The sequence below is a fragment of the Leptonychotes weddellii genome, chromosome 3 (assembly GCF_054177405.1).
Source record: "Leptonychotes weddellii isolate Sample4059 chromosome 3, ASM5417740v2, whole genome shotgun sequence".
Classification (NCBI taxonomy): domain Eukaryota; kingdom Metazoa; phylum Chordata; class Mammalia; order Carnivora; family Phocidae; genus Leptonychotes; species Leptonychotes weddellii.
Genome location: NC_138371.1, coordinates 701,359 through 727,863, shown reverse-complemented (window position 1 = coordinate 727,863; position 26,505 = coordinate 701,359). Strand labels below are relative to the sequence as shown.

The window sequence follows — 26,505 nt, the reverse complement described above, 5'->3', positions numbered from 1 at the left end:
TCCAGGGTTTTTATCGGGGGCTGGGCCCGGGGCACCCCTGCCTGCTGTCGATTCGGGGCCCCCAGGAGGAAGCGGGTGCTCAGCATGAAACACGCTGCACAGAGGTGTGGGGGCAGCGAGGTCCTCTCATCCATGAGGGTGCCGGGAACTGTCCCGGGAACTCCCGCTGAGGGCCACCCAGGAGGGCAGTGGGGCCTGCTTGTTGACTCTCTTCTGCACAGCAGGTGACAAGCAGCTCCCTGGACGTCAGGCAGAGCCGATGAAAAGAACTCTGCTCTAGAATCACCACAGAAAATGTTTGATTTAAGCTGCAGCTAAACCAAACACACCTGCTCACAGGCCATGCTGATGAAGGAGGCCAGCAGCTTGCTGCATCTATCTGCAAGGTCAAATGGCTTAAGAAATCCTTTCTTCCAATGTTCATTAAAAAAAAAAAAAAAAAAAATTGAAGGGCACCCGGGCGGCTCAGTCGGTGGAGCGTGCGACTCTTGATCTTGGGGTTGTGAGTTCGAGCCCCTTGGATATAGAGATGACTTTAAAAAAATAAAATCTTTTTAAAAAAATTGGAATGGGAGACAAACTCTGAGTGTCCAGGAGCACTCAGAGAAGGAGTGCGTGATGGCATGTGGCTCTGGTCTGTTCTGTCCTTCTGTCAGGCACCCAAGAATGTTCTGGCGCTGACTCCACTCAAATACCAATCTACGCCAAGTGATTGCCATGACCCAGGCAAACATCTGGCAAACTGAGCACGAGAAAGTGAGCCCCCTCCCATTACAAAAGTGGCCTAGTGTAAATAGAGCGTTTCTAGGCATTTAATTTGTTTTAAATTTATTTTGTTCTGTTTCAAAATTATGTACAGTGAGTGCATGAATACCTTCATCTTAAACTCCACTGTAAAAGTACATCTCAGGAAGGCATGGGATTCATTTTCCTGGGGGAATTTTCCAGAACAGCAGAGCCCACTGGGTTTTTGAGAGTAGCAGGATAAGGGGTTCAGGGCAATGGTTTGCAGAGATGCAGAGGAGGGCGGGTGCCCACACCCCCACCACAGACAGAGCCCCGTCCGAGGGCGTCCGAGCATGGATCAGCGCCAGGGCCCGAGAAGAATCTGTCCATTCAGCTCCTCCCAACAGCGTCCACACCCAGCCTCCCTCTAGAAAATGACCAAGTGTAGGGGAATGGACGTTTACGAAGCTCTCACTGAGGGTCAGACGGGAAAGGGCCGTAGGAACAGGACTGGAGTCGGGGGCCAAGGGCCAATCCTCACAGCCATGAGGGGCACGTCTGAGCCTCTTCCCGTAAGCGCTGGGCTGTGTTTCCACAAGGCAGCCTGGGGCGGGGGTGCCTCAGGTTCTGCCAGCCGGGCCGAGACACCGAGAGACATAGCCAAGGACCGCTTCCACTTCTGTGTGTTTGCTGAGCTGACGTGTCAAACACTCAGGGGTGTGAGAATGGCGAGAGCCGGGGGGCCGCGCAAGAGACGCCCCTCCTCGGGGCCAGGAGCCAGGCAGCAGGGTCAGAATGGAGCAGAGGGTCCTGAAGGAAGAGGAGGACTCGAGGGCTGTGTGTGAGACCCCCAAGGAGCCCCCAGGCCATAGGAGTTCCCCGATGTGAAGTGTGGGTGCCGGTCCCGCTGTGGGCCCCGGGCAAGCGTCCCCTCCCCGGAGACCTGAGTTCACCACCTCCGTGAGGACCAGCTGGATGAACCCTCTGGGGGAGGGGACGAGGAGCCAGGCCCCCATCTCTCAGGAGGAGTCTCGAGCCCCAGGGACCCCCAAGGGTGGCGCCCCTCATGTCAGCATACATTTAGGGTACCACCTGCAGCTTGCAGGAGACCAGTCAGAGGGGGCTTATGTTGGCACTGTGGGACCTGGGGTGGGGAGGGCAGGCATGCGCATCTAGGCAGCTGGAGGTCCATCAGACTTTCCCAGAAAATCTTGCGTCTCGGGTTTTGACAATCCTCATGTTGAATTTTGGAGTTAAAGTTTGTGACAGACCCGTCCAATCCGGGCTCACAGTGACGCCTGGGCCTGCTTGCCCCATGTGTGTGAAAGCCAGCCTGTACCAGCTCTCGCGATTTCTCTACGGGGAACGCAAAAAGCCGCTTTCCCAGGTTTTGGGGTGTGAGGGGGTTGGGCACCTGGGTGATCCTGGTGTGGGCTTCTCCTCCGTTCAAAGCAGTATTTAAGTCCAAAAGTCAGTGAAAAACATCTCTCAAGCATGAAATGATGAAACTACTCAAATGTATCTCTCGTTGGTAAATCCGGCCAAGCTGGTCACGCAGCTGCCCCGTAGGGAGGGGCATGGGCCGTGGGAGCCCGGGGGGGGCCTGGGTCGCAGCCCCCACTTCTCAGGCAGCCAGGAGGTCCGGGGGGGGGCACACGCCAGCCGCATTCTCCTTGCTTTGCCACACCTGTCACGTTATGAGCAAAGCAGCACCCCGGGGAGCCCCAGATGGGAAAGGGCAGAGCCCCGCGAGGCCGGGATGCACGGAGCAGGCACTGTGGGCGCCCCGGGGACGCACAGTCACTGTCAGCGGGGCTGCTCAGCCTCCTCCAGCACACATGCCACCGGGACCGAGCAGCCCTCGGTCACACGGCGTGGCCAGGGCCAGCCTCCCCGCTGCTGGCTCAGGGCCTGGCACACGGGGCTGCACGGGAGAGAAGCAGCCGCCACGGAACGCCCCGGCCAGCGCCCGAGCAATCCGATGGCTGCCCCCCCGGGGGTCCCGGCCCTTCCCTGCAGGCATTTCACATGGGGGCCCTTGAGTCCTGCACCGCAGGGCGCCTCGTGCCCCCAGGGCGCAGCTCAGCCGGGCAGCAGGGGCGTCGTCAATAGATGGGGTCAGGAACATTTGTCCGTGGCAACTCCGCAATTACCCGGGGACACCGTGCTTTTCAGGGACCTCTCAGTGGGCCAGCTTCTGCATGACACACGCGGCAGAGACCCGCTCCGGCCACACACTCGTGACCTGGACACCCCCGAGCCGAAGCTGCATGCCACACCAGGCAGGCCCTGGTGCAGCGGGTCCTGCCTCTCAGACTGAGATTGCACGTTCCGGGCCAATCCCTCCCCACCTGGGACCCGGCGGGCTGTCTGGAAAGGGGAGCGTGGGGGACCTCCAGTGGCCTTTCCTGGCCTGGGACAGCACGACAGCCTGGCTCTAGCTGTAGATTTAAAACCGAGTGCCGCCAGATAGGCTGCAGGAGCGGGCCACCGGGAGAGGGGCGAGCGGGCCGCTGTTACCCACAGACGAGGTCATCGTCTGCTAGAGCACCACGGGGACAGATGGCCCACGCCCTGCCTTCCTGACTCCGCTCTGGGGCACAGCAGGCGGCAGGCCCATAGGCAAAAGCAGTCATTTTCACATCAGGTACGGAAAACCAGGAGTTAAATTACAAAAATAGACTGTGTCGTCCTGTGGCGGGCCACGGCCAAGGTGCCCCCAGCTGAACGGGGAAGTAAGACCCTTTGGGCCCACGGAGAGCTGGCCCCGGAGGCCTGCCCAGGAGCGAGGGGAAGGACTTCACGCCCCACCCAGAGCCCTGGCTGATCCGCACCGAGCACGAGACGTTCTCCTAGCATGGGTGCCGCCGCTGGCCTTGGCGTCCAGGCCGAGGCCGCCTGGCCCACCTGCCCAGGTGGCCTTTGTCTCCAGAGCTCCAGAGACAGAGGTCGGTTACTTGCCCCGCTGTTGGCTGTCCTCGCAGGCTTCCTCAGCTCCCAATCGGCTCTTGGCCTGAGGAAACGCCTCTCGGGATTGCAACAGCCCCCTCCCTGTTACGCGAACACAAGGCATCTTCCTATTTGGGGACAAGGCACACCCCCCTCCCCGGTTTCCCTGGGCTGCACACGCCCATCCACCTGCCAGGACTGGTCGTCCAACCCTGGGCCCAGGCTTCTCCGGTCCTCCCACGAGCCCCGCTGACACGCGGGGCTGCACAGAGTGGGTCCTGCCCGGGGTGGGGCAGGCCGTAACAGCGTGACCTGGGCACGTGGCATGACGGAAGGGCATCCGAGGGGCTCCACGCAGCTGAGATCACTCCCTGCACAGGAGGCTTGGCCGGGCTGAGCAAAGACAGGGACAAGCATTCCAGGCCAAGGGAACAGCACAGGCCAAGGCACAGATGCATGCGTTAGCCTGGAGTGAAGGGAGTGTGTGCCTGGGGGGGGGGGGTGTGCAGCCCCCCAGCCGGGAGGGAGGGTGGGCCCAGAGGAAGGGGTGTCGTCACTGAAGGAAGGAGCCCAGGGCCCATGGGGCTCTAGACAGGGAGCCAGGGCGGCTGCTGAGCCGAGGGGGGCTGGCCCTCGGGGAGGGTGGGTCCCTGGTTCCTAGCAGGCATGGTGATCAGCTTGCGGTAGAGAAAGGGTTCGCCAGGGCTGGGATGGGCTGACTCCACACGGACTCCAGAGGCCCAGTGCCACACCGAGATCCCCAGGTTGGCTCCAGGTTCCACAGGCCATGGTGGGGCAGAACCTGAGACTGCAAGCTCCCTTAGGGGGTTCTGCACAGGACGCCCCACACAGGCCTCTGGCTGTGGAGACCGCCGCTTTGTTCCCTGGCCCCTGCAGTGTCCCCTGGGTCCTCACTGCGCTCCGGGCCCTGGGATGGGCATACTTCTCCATTCTCCAGGCCCAGCCCCACTGCCTCCCAGTCCCCACTGACCTTCCCCTGGCAGCACCCTGGGGTTCTCCCCCTCTCTAGGCTCTCAGCTCCCTGGAGGCCATGCAGACCAGGGACTCCTCGGGCCCACCCTCCTCCCCCACCCGTTAGGCTTCTGTTTTTCTCTTTGCTGACACCGCCTCAGTTGGAGCAGCCAGCCTGGGTCCTGGTCCAGAGTGAGTGCTCTGGAAGAAGGGAGGGAGGACAGGATGGGAGGGAGGAAGGGGAGGGGAGGGGGAAGGAGAGAAAAGGGGAAGGGGAGAGGAGGGGCAAGGAGGGAGCTCCCACTGAGCCTTCTTATGCTGGGGCCATCCAGGCTAACAGTCCCAGCGAGCATGCCCAAGGCCAGCTAGGACCTCATCTGCCCTGGGGCTGGGACGGGGGCATGGGGCCGCGCTGGGCTGCTCTCGGACCAGCATGGAGGCCTGTTCCCTCTGCCTGTTTCTTCAGCCTTCAGATGGACAGAGGACCACTTCTGCAAGGCTGTAGAGATCCCCAGCGGCCCAGACCATGACTGTCCAGCCTGGCTAAGGCTCTTTGGGTCCCTGCACCCGTGGGATGCCAGACAAACCCAGACCGAGCAACAAGAGCTGAATGAAGGGATTTTGCTGAACTGGGGATCAAGTTGTCATGGGGGGAGGTCACGTGCCAGGCTCCTGGGGAGGGTGCTGCCTCCCTGGTCACTGTGAAGGCTCCTGCAGGAAGCCCTGATGCTCCCCTGGTTACCGGGGCCCACAGGTCGGAGCCCTAAACACAGAGCAGGAAGTGACCCAACCCGTGCTCCAACCAGGCCCCGTGAGAACTGTAAGCAGGGTCCGTGCTGCTCAGGAAACAGCAGGTCGGGCGCCTCCTTCTCCTGGTTGCTGGTAACACGGGTTTTTCCACCTTCCTGGGACACGAGTAGCTCCGCTGTACAGTTGTCTCTGGCTCAGCTGGGTCTGGCCCCTTTGCCTGCTTCGTGACCTGCATTTATTCTACCCACCTGTGACGTCGCAAACAGAGAAGGCTCTGCAAGCAAACGTGCCCTCGGTTACATGAGAGAACGTCAAACCTCAGGGCCCTTGGGAATGGAGAAGCACAGGGAATACTACTTCTAAAAGGATCAGGAAGGAACATGTCCTCAGTGCGTGTGTGTGTGTGCACGCATGTGCGTGAGCGTGTGTGTGTGTGCATGCGTGAGCGCTCGTGTGTGTCTATACGCACGGGGCAATACTTTCTAAACTGAGCCTTTCCCTTAGCTCAGCAAATGATGGCCGCCGGGCCAAATTTGGCCCACCATTTGTTTTTATAAATAAAGTTTTATTGGCATGCAACAACCCCACTGTAGCCCCTTTTGCACTACGACAGCAAGATTGAGGAGCTGTGACACAGCCTATAAAGCCTGCCAAGCCAGAAATAGTTGCTCTCTGGCCCTTTAAGAAAAACTCTGGGGCCCCCTGGGTCCGGCAGGATGCATTTGGCTAGGGCTGGGCACCTGACGGCTGAGAGGAGCTGGAGGGCTGGGAGGGCAGAGGGCAACATGCCAAGCTCTATTTTTCATTGACTGGACTCTGGAGGCTCCTCCCCCCAGCAAGGGTTCAACACCCTGGCTGTCAGGCCTTGACATGCGGGAGAAGCGTCAATAAGGGGTCAGGTCACAACAACGGCAAACAAGGGAAGGCCGAGGGTGTAGCGGGAGCCCATCGACCGGCCTTGCCTCCGGACACCAGCACAAGGCCCCCTGGGAAATGTTCCGAGCGCTGGCCAGGGCCAGTGCGGCCCTGGGGCCCCAGGTGGCAGGCTGGGTGCGGAACATGGCCTCCCACCAGCTGCTGGTGGCCCCCCCGAAGGCCCTGCTGAAACCCCTGTCCATCCCTAACCGGCTTCTGCTGGGGCCTGGCCCTTCTAACCTGGCTCCACGCATCCTGGTGGCCGGAGGGCTGCAGATGATCGGGCACATGCACAAGGAGATGTTCCAGGTAGGCCTTCCAGGTGGTGGCAGTGGGTGAGCCTCCTCCTCAGCTGGGAGACGGCAGGGGGAGCAGGGCCTGACCTGTGTGCCCTCTGCCCCCAGATAATGGATGAGATCAAGCAAGGCATCCAGTACGTGTTCCAGACCAAGAACCCCCTCACGCTGGCCATCAGCGGCTCAGGGCACTGCGCCCTGGAGGCCGCCCTCTTCAACCTCCTGGAGCCAGGGGACTCCTTCCTGGTCGGGGCCAACGGCATCTGGGGGCAGCGGGCCGCGGACATCGGGGAGCGCATCGGTAAGACATGGGGCAGAGGGTGGGGTGTGGGCCCTCTCGTCACCCTTCCCCACGGCCTCCTGCCTGCCCCCCAGGTGAGGCCGGCAGACCCACCCCACACACCCCAGGAGTGCCCATCCCCCTTCACGCCCCCACCTCCCTGCCGGGTCAGCTGCTGCCTTCTCCAAGGGGGCATCAGGGTGCTCGAGAGACGCCCACCTCCCAGGACCCCAGAGCTGAGGACAGCGGTTTCCGGAGCACATGGGGAGACAGGGCCGCGGGGAACCTACAGATTTCAGCACCAACCCGAGAGCCCCCATGTCTCTCCTGGGGCCCCAGGCATCACCTCTGCCCTGTGACAGGACAGGGTTTCAGAGGCTGAAGCCCCCTCCCAGTATCTCAGAAACAGCCCTCTTTCTGGAGATGCAAAATACAGAGACACAGACAGGGTTTTCACTCTCAGAGTAAACTTTTCTGAAGAGAGACAAGAATCAAAAGCAGGAGTGTGCCGTGGGTTTAATGATTCATCTCAGCATTTGGAAACATCTCAAAGCTCCTGCATGGTCAGCTCCACACATGGCCGCACTCAGTCCTGGTTAATGGACAACCCCCAGTGGCCCAAGGAGGTCCCCATCTCTCACCTCGTCCCCCTGAGTCCACACACTGGTTTTCAAAGGGAGGTGGCGTGGGGGCAGAAGTCAGGCCCCGCTGGGCCCCAGGCACCCCCGCTCCAGAGGCTCCGCCCCCAGTCCGCATCCTGACCTTGGGCTCCCCCCTGGAGCTTGGGTGGTCCTCCGGCCTCCTCCTGCCTACATACAGCTTTGGGGGTCAGCTGTGCAAGGGGCCGCCGGGAGTGGGCAAAGGGGTCCGAGAGAGAGAGCAGGGGCCTGCCTTCCTGGAGCCTCCACTCACCCTATTCCTCCTCCACTCAGTCTGTTGCTGGGAAGGCACAGGTCCAGCCAGCCTTGTGCAAATGCTTGTTCACCTCCCGGCTGAGGATCCTGGCTGGCGGAGGTTCACCCAAGGAAGGGGCAGTGTAGCTGAGCCTGAACGTTCTCATCCCAAGCACCCCAGAAACCTCAACTCACAAAGAACAGCCTCACTGAGCACACCCCACCTTCCTCTTCCCTCTGGCTTCTTTGGGCTGGGATGGGCGGGTACCTGCCCTCACAGGGCCTGCCTGCTCAGCACAGACCCCCGTCTCCAACACTGGGGAGGAGGGCGCTCACCCCTCACTCTGCCCCTGCCCTCAGGAGCCCAAGTGCACCCAATGATCAAGGACCCTGGAGGCCACTACACACTGCAGGATGTGGAAGAGGTAGGGTGGGGTGCGTTGGCCCTAGGGAGGAGAGGGGGCCAGCCAGCCAAGGGGGCTCAGGGCTAGGAGACCTGGGCTGGCGGCTGACCCTCAGCTCTTCCCAGCACCAGGTGACTGGGCACAGGAGGAGCATTCCAATACCTGAGAGCCGGTGGAAAGCCTGATAGGGAGGGTTCTGCCTGGCAGGGAAACTGAGTCAGGAGCCCAGTCCTGTGGGCTGGGCAAGAGGGGCTAGAGGCAGGATGTGGGGAGCAGGACGTGCCCTGACACTCAGGATGCCCCATCAGGAAACGTCCATCCCAACCAGGCAAGACCTGGGGACTCAGCAGACCTCACCGTAGCCCCAGCAGGACAAGGTGGGAGGCTGGTGCCATTCTTCCTCGGTCTCTGGAAGAAAGTCCTTCTCTTCCTGGACAAGCCCACCTCCCAGAGCCCAGAGGCTGGCACAGCGCACACACACAGACAGGGCATGAGGCTCTTTTCCGCTGCCCAGATCTCTGCCATCCACGGGGAAGAGGAGGGTTTGGGAGGAAGATCCTGCCCTGCCCTCCCCAGGAAAAGTCTTTCTGGACCCAGGGGGAGTCCGAGCCTGCTGGCTCTGCTCACGGCTGTCATGCTGTCCCACGCAGGGCCTGGCCCGGCACAAGCCAGTGTTGCTGTTCCTGACCCAGGGGGAGTCATCCAGCGGCGTGTTGCAGCCCCTCGACGGTTACGGAGCACTCTGCCACAGGTGAGCCTGCCCGGGGCAGGGCGCTGGGGGCGGGGCCAGGCACACCTCAGGGTCCGGCGGGGGGCTGGCGGTGCGGGCGAGTCCCTCCAGTCTGGGAGGCAGCCCAGAGACCCAGCCCCATCCTGATTTCCACCCTCCCCCCGCCTCTGTCACACGGTGTGCGGCTCCTGGGGGTCCTCTGCCCACCTGAGAGCAGGATCAGGTGCTTGGGCGCCCAATCAAGTGCCCACCGTCCTCCAGTCCCCACGGCTGGGAAGGGCTTGAGGCTGACCCAGCTACCAGGGTCCCAGGAGCGGCTGGGGCCTGCCCCCACCTTGTCCTGAGATCCAAGAGCCCCAGAACAGCCTCCTACCTCCACTACCCTCCTCCAGCCTCCCCAACCCTGCATGGAATGGGCAGGACCTTGGGTGTGGTCAGGTGGGACTCCCTCCCGTGACCAGCAGTCCTGCTCTGGAGAGTTGACAGCGGGATGGAAGGAGAGAAGCTCTCCAACCAGGCAGGATCACCCCGGCAGGGCTGCCATCTACCCTGGGGGACAGGGGGGCTGCCTGGCACCGTCCCAGCCAGGACAGCCCGTCCCCTGGGGTCTTGTCTAGTAAACCAGGCCTGGGCTGTGACCCCCAGGGCACCCACCTGCCCCTCTGTGCCGAGCGTGGGATATGCTTTATGCCTTTAAAAAATTTTATTTAAGTAATCTCTATGCCCACCGTGGGGCTAAACTCACAACCCTGAGATCAAGAGTCGCACGCTCTACCAGCTGAGCTGGCCAGGTGGCCCCGTGGCTTTTTTTTTTTTCCCCCTAAGAAAACATGGAGATGGAGGAGAGTCAAAGCTTTCAGCTGGGGCTGTTCCTGGACTCTGTCCTCCCTGGGCTCTGGATGTACAGTCAGCACACTGCTGGCAGAAGGAAGGCCCAGCCTCGTGGGCTCTGGTCCCTGGGCCCCACTCAGAGCCCTAGCCCGCCCCAGGACCACAGACCGGCGGGGCAGGCCCTCATGCACACCTGTGCGGGGGGTATCCTGTGCACAGGCCGGCCGGGCCCGCATGGACACTTGCTCTGCCCCTCTGCTCACCCGGTGCCCACACAGAGCTGGTCCTAGGGGTCTGGGCATCTAGGAGGACGTACCCTGGGGGAGGCAGAAGGCTCCCAAGCCTCCCTGCTGGCCTTCTGGAGGTCCTCGTGGCCCCTCCCGGGACTCCAGAGAGTCTGAAACCTCCCGTGCTTCCCCGTACTGCCTTGCACCCCCAGGTACCAGTGCCTTCTCCTGGTGGACTCCGTGGCATCCCTGGGCGGAGTCCCCATCTACATGGACCAGCAAGGTAAGCCACGCCCCATCACCCTGCAGCTGGGGGGCTCGGAGGGTGCGGTTCCATCTGGCAGCGTCTGCAAGCTCACCGTCAGCCCACACAGTGGATTAGGGCCCCAGGGGAAACTTCATCTCCTCCCCGCGGCAGGACAGGATCCACGAGCTAATCGACACGCCAGTGTTTCCGCTGGGTTGTCAGGCCCCGATGTGGGGAGCAAGTGGGGGGAGAAGCTCCTCCAGCATCTGGAGAGGCGCCCAGAGCCCTCAGGCATATGGGTGGGAGAAGTGCCAGGGCCCCTGCCAGTCAGGCTGGGCCTCAGCTTCCCCATCGGCCGGCACCCCACCAGCCTGTCACATGCAGCGAGCACTGTTTGCAGGGTCACCCTGCAGGCCAGCCCAGGGAAGCCTCGCAGGCCCAGCGTTTCCTCACAGAGGAAAGTCCGAATCCACACAGGTGGCATGTGTCCACAGCCGCCCACCCAGCTTGGTCAGGCACGCTTCCCCCAGAACCTCTCTATCAGGGAGCTCCGGGCAGGCAAGGGGGAGGGGGCCCTGGGGACGCAGTGCAGGGTGGCAGGGCTGTCCCCGGGATGCCCACCCTGCGCCTCCTGGGCCAGCCATCCCCACCGTGGGAGAGAAGAGGCTCCAGCCCAGGTCCCAGGAGACAGTGCAGCCCAAGAAGCCAGGGTTGAACCCGGGACACCCTCCGCACTTCTACCCTCCCTGCCAGCCCATCCTTCGCGGAGTCTGCAGACCTCAACCTCAGGTTGGCGAGCTGTAGTCATGTCGTTCGACGTGTCTGTCCGTCAGCGTCCTCTGATTACCTGAACGGACCACAGCTCACGCCTCTCCTGGTGGCGGGCCTTTGGGTTCTTTCCAGGTTTGCGCTTTCAGGAATAAACCATAGAGAGCGTTTCTGTCCATGTAAGCCTTTGGTGTACGTTGGTTCACGATAACCCGGGCCGCAAGGCGGGTGCGACGCTCGGATTTACAGCTACGCGTCGCTGCTGCCTCTGGCATAAAATCCGGTTTTCTCAGAAGTCAGTGGGCTCTTACTCGAGATGTGGCAAGAAAACCTGTTTCCCCCTGTCCCCTCTGCCACCCCCACACGGCCGCTCGCCCCTGACACCACCTGCGTGGGCTTCTCCATACCCCGCCGACCGCAAGCGGGTGGCCTGCAATTTAACTCAATCTCCCCGGACACAGCGTCAGGTTGCAGAGGTTAAGGGCTGAGTCCGACAAGACGGTCGACCTTGCTTCAGACGGCACCTGCAATGATCCCGCCCTGGGTGGAGCTTGGACCCCCAGGAGCATGCGCCTCTCCTCTCCACAGGCATTGACGTCTTGTACTCGGGCTCCCAGAAGGTCCTGAACGCGCCTCCAGGGACTTCGCTCATCTCCTTCAGTGACAAGGCCAAGTGAGTGACCCCCAGGGCCCCCGACCTGGGGCTGGATGGGCAGTGAAGCTGGATGGCCCCTAAGGAGGGAAGATCAGAGCAAGGGAGGGAGGCGCTCCTTGGGCCATGCTTGGACACACCGCTGGACTGCTCACCGCCCACCCTGGACAGGTGCCCGCCCTGGGCAGGTGCGCTAAAGCTCTGAGCTCACAGGCAGGGGCTAGCCGGGGCACGGTGAGGGTCACAGGTGTGAGGCTAGTGGCCTCCAGAAGAGTCTCCTCATGAAGCCTGGGCTTGTGTGTGAGAATGCAGGACCTCGCATCCTGGAAGTTCCCCAGCTTCAAGCCAAGGACTGGGGGTTCCGTGGCCATCCCCCAGGCCCCCACTGCCGGCTCAGTGTCCAGGAGCTGATGCACAAGCTTCTTCATGGGGTTGGTCATGGACTAGCTTTGTCCAGCAGCCCCAGTGTCCCCCACATCCCCAGTGTGCAGACCCTGAGCCGGGCCAGGTAGGGATGGGGGATTGGCCCCAGCAGAGGATTACCATCAGCGGCACTTGGCCGTTTAGCAGCACAGAGACAATCTCAGATGTGGTGGGGGTTGTATGTGGGTGTGGGAAGTCTGAGCTGCCTATGGGAGGGCCATGGAGGTGGCTGGGTCTGAGTATGGAGCTCGGAGCTCAGGTAGAGGCCCTGTCTGTTCACACTGATCTGGACAATAGGTGTATTTAAAGTTTCCAGACTAGCTGCATTACCGGGGGCCTGAGAGCAGACGAGCCGAGGTCCCCACTGTGCCTGGCCCAGGAAGGTGCAGGGGCTGGGGAGGCACACAGTCCGCCTGGGGCTTAGCACAACCACAGGGGTCCAGGGGGGCCTGCCCCTCTGGCTCACTTCTGCGAACCAGGAGGCCTGACGGGACTGCCCCTAGCCGCCCCAGCCAGACAGGCAGGCACTCAGGCTGGTCCTTCCTTCCCAGAAATAAGATCTACAGTCGGAAGACGAAGCCGGTCTCCTTCTATCTGGACATGAAGTGGCTGGCCAACATCTGGGGCTGCGACGACCAACCCAGGATGTGAGGACCGCAGGGCCGGGGCCGCGTCTTGTGACCTCTCACCACCCCAGCCTCTCACCAGTTGTACACACTGGGTTCTAAGCCCATAGCCCAGCTGGAGCCCCAGGATTCACCAGGGTCAGGCCAGCGATGCCCCCGGGCCTGGGGGCTCAGATCCAGTAGCACAGCCCCCACCACCCTCCCACCGGGCCCTCTCCTCTCAGAGTCCCTGTGCACCTCTGGGCACATTGGGCCTGGCCCAGCCACATCTCCCCATTCCTGGGTCTCAGTTTACCCACCTCTCAAAAAGAGGAGCTGAGCCAGGGGCTCCTTGTGAGGTGACCTTAGCTACAACCCAAGATCCCTTATGGCACACGCGGGGCTGAGGGGCACCAGGAACTGTGCCCTACTCAGCAGGAACAGTGGCTTCTTGGGGCCACTGGGGCTAAGAGAGGCCAGGTAGAGGGGAGCCCGCCCTAGGCGATCTGGCCAGTGTCCTCGCTCTGAGCCTTGCTCTCCCCAGACCCAGCTGCTTCTCTAGCCCGGAGTCTGTCATGCCCAGAACTGGACAGCGGCCCCCTGGGAAGTGGGCTAGACCCGTTGTCAGAGAGCCTGGCCCACCCCCCACCCAGGGACGCTGGACCAAGCCCCGTCCTGTCTTCCAGATACCATCACACCACCCCGGTCATCAGCCTGTACAGCCTGAGAGAGAGCCTGGCCCTCATGGCGGAACAGGTGAGGGAGGCGGGGCAGGGGCCGGACCCCAAGGGCAGCAGCTCCCAGGAGCCCCTGGGCTGAGGCCGGCCGCCCCGGGGAGGGCCCTCCTCCGGACTCCCTCAAGCCCTTCTGAGGAAACAGATGACGGGAGGGATTCCTGCCGACAAGGAAGAGTGGAATGAACGGTGTAGCCGAGAGAGGAGCACTGCAGGACAGTGGCCCTGAGCTGGAGAGGGCGGGCTCCATGCGGGAGTGCAGGGAGAGGGGTGGGAGGGCTGGCTGCAAGGGAGGGGGCTGAGGAGGACAGAGCCCGGGGGTCAATGCGGTGATGGGGCAGGTGTGGGCCGTCATCTGAACCCTGGGCTGCTTAGTGAGGTGCTCAGTGAGGGCCCGGCTGAGCGTGAGGGGGTTTGAGGGACTGGCTGGTGGTCCTGAGTGTCAGGCTGGCCTCCAGCCAAGGGCAGGCAGGAGCCAAGCAGGGGCGGGGGCGTGTGACCGGGGGGGGGGTCTGTCCAGTGCCGCGACCACACTCTCAGGACACGGGGGGCCGAGCGCGGCCCCGGGCATGCTGGCTCTGCAGGGACACAGGACGGGAGACTGCCCCAGCACAGCGGACTTTCTCAGCTCGATGTCTCCTAGGGGCCACTGCCGGCCACCAGCCCAGAGGCCGGGGGAGCCCCTGGGCTGTGGCCGGCCTCCCTGAGGCCGCAGGGCTGTGCTGGCTGTTTGCTCTTCTGTGTCCGCTCGCAGAGCCGCCGCCCCAGTGCTGGGCCGGGAGGAGCTGAGGGGCCCTGGGAGCTGGGTGGTCACCAGGCTGGTGTGGGCTCAGGGCAGGGGGGCGGTGTGGCTGAGAGAGGGTGAGGTCCATGGACTAGGGATGGGGGGGTCCATGTGCTGGGAAGACAGGAGACAGTGGGTAGCTCAGAAGCCCCTTCCCCACCTGCAGCAAGGTGCTCCCACCTCACGTTGTCCAGGGGCTGCAGGGCTCCATCCACTGGCTGGGCCCCCCACGTACCCCCAGACCCAGACCATTTCCACTGCCCCGAGGTGGCTCCAGGTCTGGTCGCTGGGGCAGAGCCAGGGCCCTGAGCTGGGGACTCGGGGGGTCTCTATGGGGATCAGAGTCCAGGCCGGGAGAGGAGCCCAGGAGCCCCTCTGTGGCCTGAAGCTGCCACCCCCCATGGATGAGGGCGTTTCTCCGTCTCTCACGACCGATGGAGGCGCCAACCCTGCCCTCCCCTGCCGCGCCCACCGGGTGCCCTCTGCCCTCCCAGGGCCTGGAGAACAGCTGGAGACAGCACCGGGAGGCCACGGCGTACCTGCAGGAGCGCCTGCAGGGGCTGGGCCTGCAGCTCTTCGTGAAGGACCCAGTAAGGAGAGTGGGGGCGGGGGCGGGGGGCAGAGAGGGAGAGCGTGGGGGGGAGGGGAGAGCTTCTGCCCAGCCCCCTCTGAATGGACACAGGGTCCTGTTCCTGACCTCCGGATCTGAGGACACTTAGTTTGACGCCCCTGCTCTCTCCCAAAGCCTCCCCACTTAAAGTAGTTATGGGTGACCTCTGAGCCGAAGACGCCCATCAGCCTCAGAGCCCTGGCAGTCCCGCCAGGCGGGGGTGGAGGGTGGGAGGGTCCCCAGAACCAGCCAGTCAGCCCAAGTTTCGGTAGGAAACAGAAGCTCCGTAGCCCCAGGGAGGTGTGACCCGCCCCAGGGAACAGACGCACAGACACACCCAGTGCGCATGGGCTGCTGGGGAGGTGGTGACCTCACTGTCCTTGGGCCCCTGCTTCCCCACTCCCTGCCCACCCCTGTCTCTGCCCGCCCCTCTGGAGCCTGAGATCAGGGCTGGCCGGGCCAGGTCAGCTGGTGCTGGCCACACACCGTGGTGAAGGTGGCTGAGTCAGGCGCGTCCTGCAGGCGATCCGACTGCCCACCGTCACCACGGTGGCCGCTCCCACTGGCTACAACTGGAGAGACATCGTCACCTACGTCATGGACAATTTTGACATTGAGATCACGGGTGGCCTTGGGCCCTCACTGGGGAAGGTAAGGGGACAGCGGCCGCTCGGCGTGGCCGGGCCAGGGACTGGCCACACCTACCACAGAAGCTACATTCACCACCCCACGGGGAGCACTGTGTGCCCAGGCCCCGGCCGAGGTCGGGGGCCATCAGGTCCCTGGGGCAGCAGGGGCATCCAGACAGAAACATCCTGCTCCGAGCCCAGGGGTTTGTGTGGGGGGTGGGATCTGGGTAAAGGGAACGCTCCTGCCCCCTTCACCCCAGCTTGGTGACGCCATGGGGTGCAGCCCCCCCAGCCCCCCCAGAATGGCCTTCCTCCCCTGAGAGTGGGCAGACCAGGCTGGAGGCCCCGTGCCGGGGTCTGGTTGTGCCCGCCGAGCGGGTGATTCTGAGCGCTCATTAGCTGACTGTCATCCTGGCCGCCCTTCTTGAGCTCTGTGCGTGCTCGGCCTGGGTCCGGGTGGGGGGCTCCCTGTGTGCCTGGGGAGGGGGCCCACGCTGCAGAGCCCGCGTGCTCTGCCCAGACCTCGTTCAGGGCCGGGTCGACATCTGCACAGGACCCCCCACCCCCCGCAGGTGCTTCGGATCGGCCTGCTGGGCTGCAACGCCACCCGGGAGAATGTGGACCGAGTGATCCACGCCCTGCAGGAGGCCCTGCAACACTGCCCCCGGAGCAAGCTGTGATTGGCAGCCTGTGGCCCACCCTCCCGGAGGGGCCTGGAGGGGGACCAGGAGCAAACAGACTCTGCGGACAGTCGGGCCCCAGGGGGCGAGGCACGCAGGAGGGGCAGGACCGGCAGCTGCCCCAGCCCCAGGACGTCCTTCTCCTCTTTGAGAGGCATCTCCCGGAAATGGACCATGTGGGCTCAGGACCCATGGCACCTCCCCAATGAGCCGCAGCCCCTGCAGGTCCTTGGCCTGCCCGGAATACCCAATAAAGAATCGTTGGTCATCTGTCCTCATTGTGTGTAGGGTGGGCTGCAGAATCGTCCGGCAGGGAGGGACCACTGCCCCGATGGCTCCTTGGTTGGGGGTTGCTTGGGGGCAGATCCTTGCCTGGGGCACCCCCCCGGGACTGTTAGACAGGTGTGTGGGGGCCTTGACACCGTACACCTTGGCCCCAGATCTCACCCCTGCAAAGAACACCCACACACATGCCTCCAGGGCAACCTCCACAGTCTCCCGGGCTGACTCGTGACTCGAGTCACCGATGTGAAGGCCCCAACATGCCCCAGGCACACAGCCAGGATTGGAGCCGGGATGGCTGAAGGTCACAACACAGGTGTGCAGGCCAGCGCAGGGGCCTCAGATGGATAGCCGAGAGTGGCCCCGGGCCCAGCCCCTGCCCTTCTCCACTTGGCGTCCTCTGACCCTCAGTCCCTTAACTGCCCCTCACTTGGGTTCCTGCCTGTGCCAGGCTCCCTCCCTCCTCCTTCCTAGGAGCTTCAGAACAGGCCAGCCTGGGAGTCACAGGCACAGCCACACTCCGGGTCCTCACCCGTCCTAAGAGCCCCAGGAGGGGGCCAGGCAGGGCCTCCCCCAGGTTGAGGTGGGCACCTGCAGCCCAGCGGGCCCCGTGTCTTTGTGCAGGGCCCGGGCTGGCCTGGCTCGGCCCCCGCCACTCAGGCAAGTGCTGGCCAGGCACAGTTGTGTGCGATGGGGGAGGGCCCTGAGCCGACGGAACACGGTCCGGCATGTGCTTACGGCCACCAGGAGGGACGCGCGCAGGAGCGGAGAGAGCCCGAGGGTCGGAAATCCACAAGTCGAAGGTGGGCGGAGGGAGTCGCTCCCAGAGAAGGCCAGACAGGACCCCACGGGCCGCCTTCGTCCTGACAGCAGCCCTGTCCTGGTTGGCTCTTCCCTGAGCAGACACGGGGATGAGAACCCAGCGGCAGGTCCCCCGTGCCCCCAGCCAGGCAACGCCCCCCGTCCGATTTGATCCCCGCGGACCAGCCCTGCAGGTGTTTGCGTGTCATATCGAGGGAATCACACGGCACATGCTCTCGTGTATCTGCTGCTTTCGCTTGGTGCTCTGACAGTCACGCGTGTTGCATGGGACACGGGGACACGCTTCGTCTCCCTTGCTGGTGCGGTTCCATGGTCTGGCGTCTGTTTATCACCTGCTTTAACGGACCTCTGGGGCTATGATGAAGAAGGTTGTGATGACTGCTCTCACAGGTGTGCACGGCGCCGGGGCGTCCTGGGGCCGTACGGTAGGCCCAGCTCTAGCTCTGCAAGATGCCACAGAGCTCCGCACGGTCTGGAGCACTTGAGATCCTCACCGGACGCACCCGTAAGCCCCACCGGTATCTGGCGGTGTCTGCTTTTCTAGTGGGGGCGAAATCATATCGCATCTGGTTTTAACTTGCATTTCTCCGATTACTCATGATATGGACCATCTTTTCAGGTGTGGACGGGCCATCCATAGATCTTCTTTTCTGACTTGTCAGCTTAAGTATTTTGCTCATGTTATTTGATTTTCATCTTTTTATTGTTAATTTATGGCCGTTATTTTATAGGTTCCAGGTCCTGCCGGGTGTGTGATGAGTATTATCCCCTACTCCCCGGCTTACCTATTCATTTTTTTAATCATGTCTTCCAAAGAGCAGGTCTTTTCCCTTTGTGAGTTCCAATTTATGTGTCTTCTCTTGTGGTCTGTGCCGTCGGTAACCTCTCGGGACATCTTTGATGATGTGGAGGTTCCAAAGATCTCTTCCTGTGCTTTCTTCTGGAAACTTTATGGTGTCAGCTTTTGTGTTGAGGTTCAGAACGCACTTTATATTAATTTTGTGCATGGCGTGGGAAAGGGACAGGGTTCGCTTTTATCCACACAGACAGCCCGTGTTCTAGCAACGATTGTTAAACAGACATTCCTGAGCCCACCTGACGGACGTGGCCCCTTGCCCTTGATCGTCCTTGCAGGCCCGCTCAGGCCTCTCCCTCCCGGGGCACTGCCTCCGCCCAGCCCCAGATTGCCACCCACACCACCGCTTCATGGTGAGTCTTGAAAGCAAGTCATGCCAGTCTTCCGATTCTGCTCTCCCTTTTAAAGATTGTTTTTCTTATCCTTAGATCCCTTGAATTTCCATGGAAATTTAGAATCATCTTGTCTATCTCTTCAGAACAGCTCATCAGAATTTTGATAGGAATTGCAATAAATCTATGCATCAAGTTAAGGACACTGGAAATCACCAAAATATAAATTCCTATTCATGAATGTTAATTTGGGTCTTTTAAATCATATTCAGCAATGTTTTAGTGCAGAGGACTTACATACCTTTCATTACATATACTCCTGGGTCTTTGACAGTTTTGACCCTGTTGTAAATTGTATTTTAAAAATCTCATTTCCAATTGTTTATTCTTAATGTATACAAGTACAGTGAACTTTTCTCTGTTCAGCTGTCTTCTAACCTTGCCAAATTCACAAAGTCTAGCAGTTGCTTTGTGGATTCCTTGGGGTTTTCTATGTAGATATGTAATTTGTCTGTGAATATGACAGTCTCACTTCTTTTCCAGTCTTCGTGCCTTCTACTTATTTTTCCTGCCTCTGTGATACTTGGCTCGTGATGGGCAGCTCAGGTCCTGTGGCCACCGAGGGTCCCGTGGTCAGGGGCTCCTTCCCCACTGCGGCCCAGTTTCATGACAGATGTTCGGAAAGGTGAGTGGTTCTCTGCTGCAGATGGAGCAGGCTTGCATGTCGGGGTTTTCGAACACGGGGTCTATGTGGTGTCCCCCTCTCCCAGGGCTACTGTCAGAGTTGTACGGTAGCACGAACCTACCAAAGAACCCGCCTGCACTCTGGCCCCACTCAGAACTAACAGGCTCTGAGCCACCCGATGCACGGACATTCCAAGTGAGGTGGGTGCCATCTGCCAAAGCCAGCAGGCCCTTATTCATCACAGTAGGTGAGCACGGTATAAAAATTCCTGCTATTCCTTAGAAGCAATGTCTTGGCATGCCCAGACCACTGAGCCTCTCAAACCTTCAGCTACAGCACAGACCCTGAGACGGTGACATTTGTCTCCCACCCTTTGGAATAAAAGTGTCTTACGAGGCATCCAAAGCACTTGCCAGTCAATGCTCCTCAGGTCTTATCAGCATGATGTCATCAATATCGTGAGCCAGCAAGATACTCGGCAGGACCCATCCAGGTGATGAAGGCCCATGAAGCCTATATCGTGACCAGAGCCAGCGGGTCAACCTCAGCCTGGGGCAAGACCATGACCTCACGTCGTTGCCTCTTCCAAGTGAACACAAATTGTTTCTAACTCCCTCTCCCATGGGGCTTGGAAGGCATGCATTCTGCAGATCGGCTGCCATGTTGCGCCGTCCACGGCCTGTGCCATCCTCTTCCACTAAGTCTGTAACACCCAGCAGAGCACCTTGGTGACAGGCTGCAACTTGGTTCAGTTTCTGGGATCTGCTGTCATTCACCACGACCCCATTGATTCAAAACATTTTAAATGTATTTTATTTTTGAAGACTTTATTTTTGGAGACAGTTTTAGATACCTAGCAAAATTGAGAGGAAGGCATAGAGATCTCCCATAGACCCCCCTGCCCCCACACATGCACAGCCTCCCCCGTGACCAACATCCCTCAGCAGACGGTACATGTGTTATAACTGATGAACCCACATCGACACATCATCATCACCCCAAATCCATCGTTCACATTAGGGCTCACTCTTGGTGTCATGCACTCTACGGGTTTGGACAAATGTGTAATGACATGTATCCATCCGTATGGTATCATGCGGAGTATTTCCAAAATTCCTCCGTGCTTCACCTGTTCGCCCCTCCCTCCTCACCCCTGGCAACTACTGTCTCTGTAATTTTGTCTTTTCCAGAATGTCAGAGTTGGAATTCTACAGAATGTCGTCTTCTCAAATTGGCTTCTTTCACTTAGTAATAAGCATTTGAGCACCTCCACGTCTTTTCCTGGGTCGACAGCACGTTTCTTTTTAGCGCTGAATAATATCCCAGTGTCTGGATGGACCAGCTCATTTAATCCATTCACCTACTGAGGGACATCTTAGCTGCTTCCAAGCTTGCATGATTATTTATTAATATAGTGGCTATAAATATTCATTGCAGGTTTTGTGCAAACATGAGTTTTCAGCTCCTTTGGGTAAATACCAAGGAATGCAACTGCTGGATCACATGGTAAAAGTGAGTTTAGTTTTGTGAGAAACCATCAGACTGCCTTCCAAGTGGCTGCCATTTTGCATTCCCACCAGCAGTGAACGAGAGTTCCGGCTGCCCCACACCCTTGTCAGCATTTGATGTCGTCAGTGCTCCAGACTGTGACCACTGTCAGCCTGTAGAGGTTTCTCGTTGTCGTTTTCGTTTGCATGTCCCCGATGACATATGATGTGGAGCATCTTTTCATGTGCTTCTTTGCCATCTGTGTATCTTCTTTGGCAAGGTGTGTGATAAGATCTTTGGCCCATTTTTAAATCAGGTTGTTTGCTTTCTTGTTGTGTTTAAAATTTTTTTTTTAAATATATACTCTGGATAGCAATCATTTGTCAGATGTGTCTCTTGCAAATATTTTCTCCCAGTCTGTGGCTTGTCTTACTCCCTTGACATCATCTTTCGGAGAGCAGGAGATTTTAATTTCAGTGAAGTTCAGCTGACTGATTCTTTCTCTCATGGACCCTGCCTCTGGTGTTGTAGCTAAAACGTCATCACCACACCCAAGGTCATCTAAGTGTTCTCCTATGTTATCTTCCAGGAGTTTTATAGTTTTTTGCTTTACATTTATGTCTATGATCCATTTTCAGTTAATCTTTGAGAAGGGTGTACGGTCTGTGTCTAGATTCATTGTTTTGCATGTACATGTCTGGTTCTTCCAGTGCTATTTGTTGCAAAGACTATTTTTGCCCCATTGTATTGCCATTGCTCCTTTGTCAAAGATCAATTGGTTATATTTGTATGGGTCTATTCCACTGATCTATTTGTCTGTTGTTTTACTAATATGACACTGTCACGATGACTGTAGCTTTATAGGAAGTCTTGAAGTTGGGTACTGTCAGTCCTCCAACTTTGTTCTCCTCCTTCAGTATCATGTTGGCTATTCTGAGAGCGTCTTTTGTCTCTCTCTATAACTTTAGAATCAGTTTGTCAATATCAACAAAATAGCTTGCTGGAATTGGGATTGCATTGAACATAGAGGGCAAATTGGGAAGAACTAACATCTTGACATATCCATGAACATGGAATATCCACTTATTTACCTCTTCTTTGATTTTGTTCATCAGAGTTTTGTAGTTTTCCTCAGATAGATATTTTACATATTTTGTTCGATTATACCTAAGTATCTCATTTTTGATTCATCTGATTTTTGCTAAGATCATACTGGTGCATTAGGGTCTTGAGGGGTGATGCTAAGTTCTGTTATTGCCCCTGGGATACAGTATGTTTTGCTAGACTATTTTGGCCATGAGAAAAGAAGTGCTTTTGAAGTCTTCCCCATGGCCTTTCTTACCATTAAGGCTCTTACTCCTGCTAAGAACAGATGTCCTGATACATACTCAGATACTGAGGAAATGATCACAGGATAGGCCTGGACACTTTGTACCCACTGTGAATCAGATTGGACCAAGGTTCTGTGTTCTGCAAGCCTCCACCCTAATGGCATTTTGTGTCCCCCTGTGTTAGGGTCAGCTCAGGCCCTGAATCCCATAGCCTTCCAAGGATCTTGCATTTCCACTCCTCTGTGTGTGGCTATTCTGGCCTATGGCCATAGGAAACTTTGAGGAGGTTGGGGAAGATGCTGCTATGTGCGCTTGCCATGGGATTTCAGGCCCCTTTCCAGGAGCCAGGGTGTGGGCTGCAGCTCAGAAGCTGAGGAATGAATGTCACTGAGAGGCAAAGAGGGTGGAAAGAAGAAAATGTCTCCCAGGCTGGGCCACATGAAGGTCACTGGGCCTCTCACGTGAGAGCTCAGTGGGGAAGGGGCTGCAGGCTGGCTGTCATGGACTGATGAGAGAATGTGGAATGGGGAAATGGAGCAGTGAGGACAGATGGAGGGGTGGTGTCAGATGCCGGGAGACGCCACCCTACACAGGAGATTTTAATTTCAGTGAAGTTCAGCTGACTGATTCTTTCTCTCATGGACCGTGCCTCTGGTGTTGTAGCTAAAACGTCATCACCACACCCAAGGTCATCTAAGTGTTCTCCTACGTTATCTTCCAGTTTTACAGTTTTTTGCTTTACATTTATGTCTATGATCCATTTTCAGTTAATCTTTGAGAAGGGTGTACGGTCTGTGTCTAGATTCATCGTCACCACCACGGTGACAGGACCCGAAATGGGTTGGCAGAGGGAGCTGCAGGTGTCCCCTCTGTCAGCTTCAGTTTCCTCTATGAACTAGAAGGTGGGGACACTTGGGGAAGAGGGTGGTCATTTGCCGGGAATGGAGAAAGTTGGAAATTGTCTGCACACTAGCTTCTTTTACTTCTACGTTTCCCTGGGAAATATTCTCCACGTAGATATACAGAAAGTGGTAGGTACCATCCCCGCTATGTATATCCAGTGTTAATTTACTCAAGGTCTGATATATAGTATTTCATTGCCACAGAGTAGCATGTGACACAGGTCGGGACAAGCCGTTGAGCTCCAGGTCTCATGCAGACGCCTGGTTTTGAGAGTCTGATGACATCACACAGAATGGATCAATGCACATCTGGTGAAACCCAAGGCACCTTCATCCCAGGCCCTCGGGGGATCAGGCAGCTACTCCCGGAGGCCTGCTGCCCAGCATGCTCAGACTCCCATGAGGCCATCCCTGGACAGTCTGAGGTGGTCCCTGTGGACATGTCTACCACCCACCACCTGCCGCAAGGTGAAGCCCATTCTCTTCTCCAAATGGCCTCCGTGGGGCCTTGTAGCCAGGCCTCAGGCAGTCAAGACTGAGAGTCAGGGGAAGGCAGCTCAGCATTCCTCACTGTCCAGAGTCTTGGTCTTCCAGAAGATGCTCTGCATGGCTGAGATCCGGTTCTTATCCTGGATGTTGAAGACCTGGAACTGCAGATGGGGTGGGGCACAGAGGGGTCACGGAGCTGTCTGGGGGCCATCACAGGGCCCTGGACACAGTGTGGGACAACACATGCCCCTTGACTGCCAGCACTTCCTGCCTCTGGGTCTCTGCCTGAACAGTCCTCCCCAAGTGTGGACTCACCCAGAGCCCTCTCCGCCAGGGGCCCTTCTTCACACGCAGGTATCCTCCCCAGATGGGCCTGACACAGAGGAGGCCCACCAGGTGCTTGGGGAGGGCTGAGCATGCATCACCCCTCTTGCTTTCATCCTTCCAGCCCCCATGTGCCCCGGAAGGAGACCGTGTTGGCTCTTCAGGTGAGGGTGGGGGCCGGCCCTGGGGGAAAGGAGCAGGAGTGGGCTCGGTGGGAGCAGGGAAGGGGAGGGCTTAACAGAGCTAGCAGAACCTTGGTGGCTCAAGGAGGGCCAGTTGGCAGAGCAGTCCAGGGATGCATCAGGAAACTGTCCCTGTGAGGCCCAGGGACAGCCACACCCCTTCATGAGGAACGGAGTCCCAGGGTAGGCAGGTGGGGTTTGAGCCCTTGCCGTGTGTGGCTTTGGGGGCGGTTCTGGTGGGTAACGGAGGCTGGCTCAGACCTGCTACCCTGGCTTCCCGGGTCACTAGCAGGCAGGGGGCACTCGTGGCCTATCTGACCTCCAGATGTCCCACCTTCCTTCAGCTCCTGACCCTGGGGGAGTAGGTCAGGCTCTGTCCCCACCTGCATGCCCGCCTGGGCCCGACTGAGATGCCCCTCAGCCTGCCATGCCCACCTTGTCCAGCAGGACGTCAAAGTAGGCGGTGGCCCAGTAGGCCGGGTTGCTGGGGCAGCTGCAGGAGCGCCTTGACCCCGTGGCTGATGCGCGGCGGGGGGCTGCGGCCCAGGTGGGTGACGTGGATGCGCAGGGAGGCCTCCGGCTGGCCGGCAAAGTGCTCCACATGCTGGTACAGGGTGCTGAGGTCCAGGCCGGCGTCCTTAAGCAGCTTCCACTCGGGGTAGAGGAAGATGAGCAGAGAAGACGTGGAAGGGCCCGGGGCTCTGGGCGTGCCTAACGACAGGCTCCGGCTGCCCCGCGAAGGTGGCCACTGGCCCCAGGTCACCAGGCAGTTCTGGGGAGGGACCGGGGCTAGAACTTGTCCCCTCTGAGTGTTGGAAGTCCATCCAGAGGCCGCTCTGAGCAGCCCGGGGCAGGTCACTGTCCCTGAGGTGGGCTGACCATCCCCATCCTCTGGCATCATGGCAGACACAAGGACCAGCGGCCACCGTGGGCCTGTCCCTCCCAAGGGAGGCAGGACATTCCGTTTTGGCCCTCAGGCCCTGCCAGGACAACCCAATATCTTTGCTCTGGTCCCCGGGAGGACGCCCTGCTGTCCTGAGCCCCCCACCGGCCAGTGCCTCTTTCTAGTGCTCCCATAGTGCAGGCAGCCCCTGCTGGACGGAAGCCCACATTCGAGGTGCCGCCGGGAGCCCTGCCCCCCAGGGGCTCACCACCCCAGTCACACCAAGAGGGCACCCGGACGAGACACTGAGGCCAGACTCCAGCACAGAGCCTGCTCAGGGCCCAGGACACCAAGTAGCCACCAGACCATACACTGAAACAAAACTGTGCACATCCACGCACACTCCCATGCACACACACTTCCACCTGCACATGCACACACGCACACGCGTGTCCATAATCCTGTATACACACACGCTCACACACACAGTCTTCCCAGTGCCGCGTGACCGGGTGCTGCGCGCAGGGTCGTCTGTAAGGACGGCCGTGCTGAACTGGGACTGACAACAGAAGCACCTGCCCAGACCTGTGGCCGGACCCGCATCCAGCAGGTCAGTGGGAGAACACTGCCCGGCGGGTGTGTCGTTTCTAGCTCTTTCACAAGTAACAGCCAGCACGCCGTGACCAGCAAAGCCATCAGGTGACGTGGAGACGCATGACCCGTCCTCTTAGAAGGTTTGGAGCCAGAAAGGACCTCAGAGCAGCATCCCCCAACTTGTGTGCCCTGACGCACACACCGAGGGATCCCAGTCTGTGCGTGCACACACACTGCCGTCACACGTGGGCCCTGACACACACACACTGAGAGGCCAGTCTGCACGCACGCCCTGCCGTCACACGTGGGCCCACGGCCGCTTGGCGGCCACCTGGTGTGATGAGCTCTGGAGCTTGCAGTGCACAAGGGCCGCCACCAGAAGGTCCTTGAGGACGCGCAGGACTTTGCTGGGCACAAGGCGGCCGCAGCACTTGCCGCCACCCTCCGAGGAGACGCTAGACACGTCCTCGGCCGTCCACCGCTCCAGACCGGGCCCCTCCCTGGAGACTCCCAGGCGGCAGGACGCGGGGCCCTCCCCTGCCTCGGCAGCGCCCCCCTCCTCAACCAGGAGGGCCTCGGCATCCACCCACAGGGGCACCTCCATGGCCACTGGGTCCTCCGAGGAGCGCAGAGCGAACTGGAAGGCCTCCAGGTCACGGGAGCAGTCCACGAGGAAGCGGGGGTCCAGCTCATGCACGCGCTCCAGCACCGTGAGCGGCACGTTCTCCGCACGCTGGAAGTCCTGCGCCCGGGGCGCCCCCCTCGAGCGGATGGCCTGCGGGCAGCGGTGCCACAGGGACATCTGCACAGCCATGGCCGGGGCAGGGCTCAGGGCAGCTCGGAGGACGCGCCGAGGCTGGCTGTGCGCACAGGAGGAGGCCCGCGGCTGAGGGCAGGTCCTCAGGTGGGGCCCCGGCTCCCTGCACAGAGAATTCCAGAGCTCGCCACAGGGCCCGCCCTTGAAGTGGGGTGAGTCAGCCACCAACCATGAGGAATGTCACTGGCGGCCTTGGGCAGGGGGCGGGGCCTGGTCACCACCCCGCCTCGGCTCCTCCCTTCTGTCCCATGGCCTCTGCCTCTCAGGCCCAAGGCACACTCAGGCTCAGGACAGCCCTGGAGAAATACCACAGTCAGACCGCTGCGCCTCCCAGGGCCCGGCCACCGCCCGCCGAGCTGTCCCGGAGCTGGGGGGTCTGTTCCTGGCGCCCCCCTTCCCCGTGCAGCGGCCGC

At 59.8% G+C, this 26,505-nt stretch overlaps 2 protein-coding genes across 4 annotated transcripts; one reads left to right on the top strand and one right to left on the bottom strand.

Moving 5' to 3' along the window:
* Positions 1–6,267: 6,267 nt before the first annotated feature.
* On the top strand, positions 6,268–16,379 carry AGXT (alanine--glyoxylate aminotransferase). Of its 3 annotated transcripts, none has more exons than XM_031017479.2 (11): positions 6,268–6,621; positions 6,717–6,909; positions 8,142–8,206; positions 8,836–8,936; positions 10,186–10,256; positions 11,577–11,661; positions 12,615–12,710; positions 13,355–13,424; positions 14,681–14,776; positions 15,319–15,447; positions 15,979–16,379. In XM_031017479.2, exons 1-11 carry the CDS (start codon positions 6,391–6,393, stop codon positions 16,312–16,314), a joined length of 1,473 nt encoding a protein of 490 aa, XP_030873339.2. In that variant the 5' UTR covers positions 6,268–6,390; the 3' UTR covers positions 16,315–16,379. The 3 variants fall into 3 exon arrangements, with proteins under 3 accessions (XP_030873339.2, XP_006746728.2, XP_030873340.1); XM_006746665.2 differs by having other exon boundaries at positions 6,270–6,621; positions 15,998–16,199; XM_031017480.2 differs by lacking the exon at positions 8,142–8,206 and having other exon boundaries at positions 6,531–6,621.
* A 6,572-nt stretch (positions 16,380–22,951) lies between these two features.
* On the bottom strand, positions 22,952–26,161 carry MAB21L4 (mab-21 like 4). The gene is given in 5 exon segments (XM_081815283.1): positions 22,952–23,453; positions 24,234–24,285; positions 24,287–24,770; positions 25,163–25,212; positions 25,590–26,161. Coding segments are annotated over 5 exon segments (1,179 nt in total). The 5' UTR covers positions 26,090–26,161; the 3' UTR covers positions 22,952–23,360.
* Positions 26,162–26,505: the final 344 nt, after the last annotated feature.